The sequence below is a fragment of the Sardina pilchardus genome, chromosome 6 (genome assembly GCF_963854185.1).
Source record: "Sardina pilchardus chromosome 6, fSarPil1.1, whole genome shotgun sequence".
Taxonomy (NCBI): domain Eukaryota; kingdom Metazoa; phylum Chordata; class Actinopteri; order Clupeiformes; family Clupeidae; genus Sardina; species Sardina pilchardus.
The window spans coordinates 1,259,771-1,264,770 of record NC_084999.1 but is presented as its reverse complement, the minus strand read 5'-3'; the positions used below and the strand labels follow the sequence as shown (position 1 = coordinate 1,264,770).

The following is a 5,000-nucleotide window of genomic DNA, read 5'->3' as shown; positions in this document are numbered from 1 at the left end:
GTGTGTGTGTGTGTGTGTGTGTGTGTGTGTGTGTGTGTGTGTACCTCGGTGAGTTCCCAGGTGATGCTGATGGTGTGTGTGTGTGTGTGTGTGTGTGTGTGTACCTCGGTGAGTTCCCAGGTGATGCTGATGGTGTGTGTGTGTGTGTGTGTGTGTGTGTGTGTGTGTGTGTACCTCGGTGAGTTCCCAGGTGATGCTGATGGTGTGTGTGTGTGTGTGTGTGTGTGTGTACCTCGGTGAGTTCCCAGGTGATGCTGATGGTGTGTGTGTGTGTGTGTGTGTGTGTGTGTGTGTGTGTGTGTGTACCTCGGTGAGTTCCCAGGTGATGCTGATGGTGTGTGTGTGTGTGTGTGTGTGTGTGTGTGTGTGTGTGTGTGTGTACCTCGGTGAGTTCCCAGGTGATGCTGATGGTGTGTGTGTGTGTGTGTGTGTGTGTGTGTGTGTGTGTGTGTGTGTACCTCGGTGAGTTCCCAGGTGATGCTGATGGTGTGTGTGTGTGTGTGTGTGTGTGTGTGTGTGTTGTACCTCGGTGAGTTCCCAGGTGATGCTGATGGTGTGTGTGTGTGTGTGTGTGTGTGTGTGTGTGTGTGTGTGTACCTCGGTGAGTTCCCAGGTGATGCTGATGGTGTGTGTGTGGTGTGTGTGTGTGTGTGTTTTGTGTGTTGTGTGTGTGTGTGTGTACCTCGTGAGTTCCCAGGTGATGCTGATGGTGTGTGTGTGTGTTGTGTGTGTGTGTGTTGTGTGTGTGTGTGTGTGTGTGTACCTCGGTGAGTTCCCAGGTGATGCTGATGGTGTGTGTGTGTGTGTGTGTGTGTGTGTGTGTGTACCTCGGTGAGTTCCCACGGTGATGCTGATGGTGTGTGTGTGTGTGTGTGTGTGTGTGTGTGTGTACCCTCGGTGAGTTCCCAGGTGATGCTGTGGTGTGTGTGTGTGTGTGTGTGTGTGTGTGTGTGTACCTCGGGTGAGTTCCCAGGTGATGCTGATGGTGTGTGTGTGTGTGTGTGTGTGTGTGTGTGTGTGTACCTCGGTGAGTTCCCAGGTGATGCTGATGGTGTGTGTGTGTGTGTGTGTGTGTGTGTGTGTGTGTGTGTGTGTACCTCGGTGAGTTCCCAGGTGATGCTGATGGTGTGTGTGTGTGTGTGCGTGTGTGTGTGTGTGTGTGTGTGTGTGTGTACCTCGGTGAGTTTCCCAGGTGATGCTGATGGTGTATGTGTGTGTGTGTGTGTGTGTGTGTGTACCTCGGTGAGTTCCCCAGGTGATGCTGATGGTGTGTGTGTGTGTGTGTGTGTGTGTGTGTGTGTGTGTGTGTGTACCTCGGTGAGTCCCAGGTGATGCTGATGGTGTGTGTGTGTGTGTGTGTGTGTGTGTGGTGTACCTCGGTGAGTTCCCAGGTGATGCTGATGGTCCAGCACAGGCCGTAGCTCCTGATGAGCAGGGCCTTCATGCCCCACCCCCAGAAATGGCTGAAGGCGAAGATGTCGAAGTGGCTCATGATTCGCTCCCAGGTGATCACATGACAGTTCACCGCGTACTCCTGTGTGCTGAGAGAACAACGTCAGCCACGAGTGTAGTGTGAGTGTGTGAGAGAACAACGTCAGCACGGGTGTGTGTGAGTGTGTGAGAGAACAACATCAACACAAGTGAGTGTGAGTGTGTGAGAGAACAATGTCAGCAGTGTGTGATTTTCTCATCAGATTGGCACCAACCTTGTAAGTCACTCATTTTGGATTCAAAACTGCAATTTCCTAATATTTACAGGGTATCAGGAGGGAGAGGGGAGAGGAGGAGGAGGAGGAGGAGGAGGAGGGGTGGGAGAGAAGAGAGATGAGAGGAGGAGGAGAGGAGAGGAGAGGAGAGGAGGAGGGGTGGAGAGAAGAGAGAGATGAGAGGAGGAGGAGAGGAGAGGAGTAGAGGAGGGGTGGAGGAGAAGAGAGAGATGAGAGGAGGAGGCCTGGAGATGGAGAGAGAGAACCGAAGACTAGAGGGTGCGTGCAAGTGGTTATGAAGACAAGGGTGTATGTGTATGTGTGTGTGTGTGTGTATGTTTGTGTGTGTGTGTGTGTGTGTGTGTGTGTGTGTGTGTGTGTGTGTGTGTGTGTCGTGTGTGTGTATGTGTGTGTGTGTGTGTGATGTGTGTGTGTGTATGTGTGTGTGTGTATGTTGTGTGTGTGTATGTGTGTGTGTGTGTGTGTGTGTGTGTGTGTGTGTGTACTGTATGTGTGTGTGTATGTGTGTGTGTGTGTGTGAGTGTGTGTGTGGTGTGTGTGTGTGTGTGTGTGTGTGTGTGTGTGTGTGTGTGTGTGATGTGTGTGTGTGATGTGTGTGTGTGTGTGTGTGTGTGTATGTGTGTGTGTGTATGTGGGTGTGTGTGTGTGTGTGTGTATGTGTGGTGTGTGTGTGTGTGGTGTGTATGTGTGTGTGTGTGTGTGTGTGTGTGTGTGTGTGTGTGTGTGTACTGTATGTGTGTGTGTACTGTATGTGTGTGTGTAGTGTGTGTGTGTGTGTGTGTGTGTGTGTGTACGTATGTGGTGTGTGTGTGTGTTGTGTGTGTGTGTGTCTGGTTCTGACCATGATGTCGGACCCTCCCGGGCTGCGTAGCGCAGGTTTGGGTCGAACCAGAACATGAGCTGCTTCACCTGACCCCAGTTCAGGAACATGATGAACTGCCAGGAAACAGGAAGTACAGCACACTCAGCCCTGAACAGAGGAACAGAGAGAGAGAGAGAGAGAGGGAGGGAGAGAGAGAGAGAGAGAGGGAGAGAGAGAGAGAGAGAGAGAGATAGAGGGAGAGAGAGGGAGGGAGAGAGAGAGAGAGAGAGGAGAGAGAGAGAGAGGGAGAGAGAGGGAGGGAGAGAGAGAAGGAGAAGGAGACGAGAGAGAGAAGGAGAGACAGAGAGAGAGAGAGAGGGGGAGAGAGAGAGAGAGAGAGAGAGGGGGAGGAGAGGAGAGAGAGAGGGAGAGAGAGAGAGAGAGGAACAGAGAGAGAGAGAGAGAGAGTGAGAAGGGAACAGAGAGAGAGAGAGAGAGAGAGAGAGAGAGAGAGAGGGAGAGAGAGAGAGAGAGAGAGGAAGAGAAGGAGGGTTAAATGATGTGAAAGCACTTCAGCACACCACACACACACACACTCACAGCAGCAATTTAAAAGTCACTGTTATTGGTGTTAACAGCCCTCAAATGTTGCCATATTGGCACACACACACACACACACCTCACCGAAGACGATGCGCTATATTGCCAGCCACACACACACACACACACACACACACTACTCACCGAAGACAATGCGCCATATTGCTGGATGGGGTCTGGTGAAGGGGCCTGGGGAGAGAGAGATACAGGTCACCACGACATCACTTCCTGTCTGGAACACACAAGTGAGGGGCCCCAGCACCACACACAGGTGGCTTAACAAGTGTGTGTGTGTGTGTGTGTGTGTGTGTGTGTGTGTGTGGCCGTTGGAACCTGGGTCGTTCATGAGAGGGATGTGACAGCTCCATACGGGAGGTGATTCTGGCTTCTAGAGGTGTGTGTGTGTGTGTGTGTGTGTGTGTGTGTGTTGGCCTGGCTATCACCAGACTGGGGAGTCTGCGCTGTATTTCTACTGCACAAGAGGCGTGGTCAATGGGCACAGTTCAAATCAGCCCGTTTGTGATTGGTTCCAGCAAACATGGACAGGAAGCAGGAGATAGATTTGCAGGTTTCCAGCCTGAGCTGCAGGGCGACATCCAATCGGTGGCATATCGGGCTTGGTTTACTCAGTCTAGTGAACACACACACACACACACTACAGAGAGCTCATGTGTGAAAGTCCCAGTCTAAAGGAGGGGAATCTACTGTGCTCATTCAGAGAGCCCCACTGCGTCCGTGGGCCATTTAGAGGCCTGAAAGACGCTTTGAGGGATTTAAAATGAGCTTTAAAAGACCAGCTTTATTTCCAGATGCTACAAAACAAAATACTACAATGGTGACAACACGTCCTGGTTTCTCTGTGGAGACCAACACATTTTGAGATTTTGGTAAGGGGCAGAGATGGGGTTGTTGTGTGTTGTGTGTGTTGCGTGTGGAGGTGTGGTGTTGAGAGGCTAGCTGTGAAGCTACATCTGGTGACTGGTCTGGCGGAAGTTAGCAGGCGATGCTATTGCTAACAGCCCACATCACATCTGCCCGCACATCTGTCGCACTCACCGTTGGGGAATGCAAGGACACTAATCACCAGGAAAAACGACACGACCACGATGAGGCCAATCCACAGGTTACTGTCCTGATGGCCGTCATCCCTGATAACGACAACAACAAAAACACAGAAAGTTTACACAATCTGAGACGTCCACGCCATTCATAGCCTCATGTTCACAACATCCTCATCACATGTCACGACATAATGACTTCAGCCCCTCCCTACATGATGTTGACCAGCTTCGCTTAACGTTATTATGCTAAAATAATCTGGTGTGAAAACCTCTGGTGTGAGGACATCCAGGACATATGAGATATTTAATCCCGAACACTTTTTGGTCTTTGAAAGAAGCACTATAGTGACTGACTTACACTAACCGTTATGCCAACGTTACCTCATCTTACCCTGGTACTGTACCAGTCATGTTTACATCGTTAGCATGCGTGAACTATTCACGTTCAGACATAAAAACTATCTTATTATATCAACAACGTGTGTGGGCTTCATTCAAATTCATCCCACCATGTATGATTTCAAATGAGTACTGTTAAGACATCACGAAATGTTCGCTAGTCATGGAACGCGGCTGTCCCGTCACTGTAGGTGCTTCTTGAGCTTTGACACTTGCTAGCAAGCTAACGGCGTTAGCTCGACACGGCTCAATGACAGCATCCTACCGCGTAGCTACCGCTAGCAAGCTAACCACTTAGCTTTCCGGCCAACTTCACTTACCTTGTAAAGGCAAAGTACATTAAACTTAGCACGGTGCAAGTTAATAGGGTTATCGTGTGAGGCCTATAAAAGAAGTCGATGGTGATGTCTT

At 50.4% G+C, this 5,000-nt stretch overlaps 1 protein-coding gene across 1 annotated transcript in view; it reads right to left on the bottom strand.

Moving 5' to 3' along the window:
• ptdss1a (phosphatidylserine synthase 1a) overlaps positions 1–5,000 on the bottom strand; it is a 31,366-nt gene that overhangs the window by 25,988 nt on the left and 378 nt on the right. Inside the window, 6 exon segments of the mRNA XM_062538040.1 lie at positions 1,376–1,538; positions 2,575–2,669; positions 2,672–2,697; positions 3,274–3,318; positions 4,186–4,277; positions 4,910–5,000. The exon segment at positions 4,910–5,000 is cut by the window's right edge and continues 378 nt beyond it. Of these exon segments, the coding sequence (XP_062394024.1) occupies positions 1,376–1,538; positions 2,575–2,669; positions 2,672–2,697; positions 3,274–3,318; positions 4,186–4,277; positions 4,910–5,000 (512 nt within the window).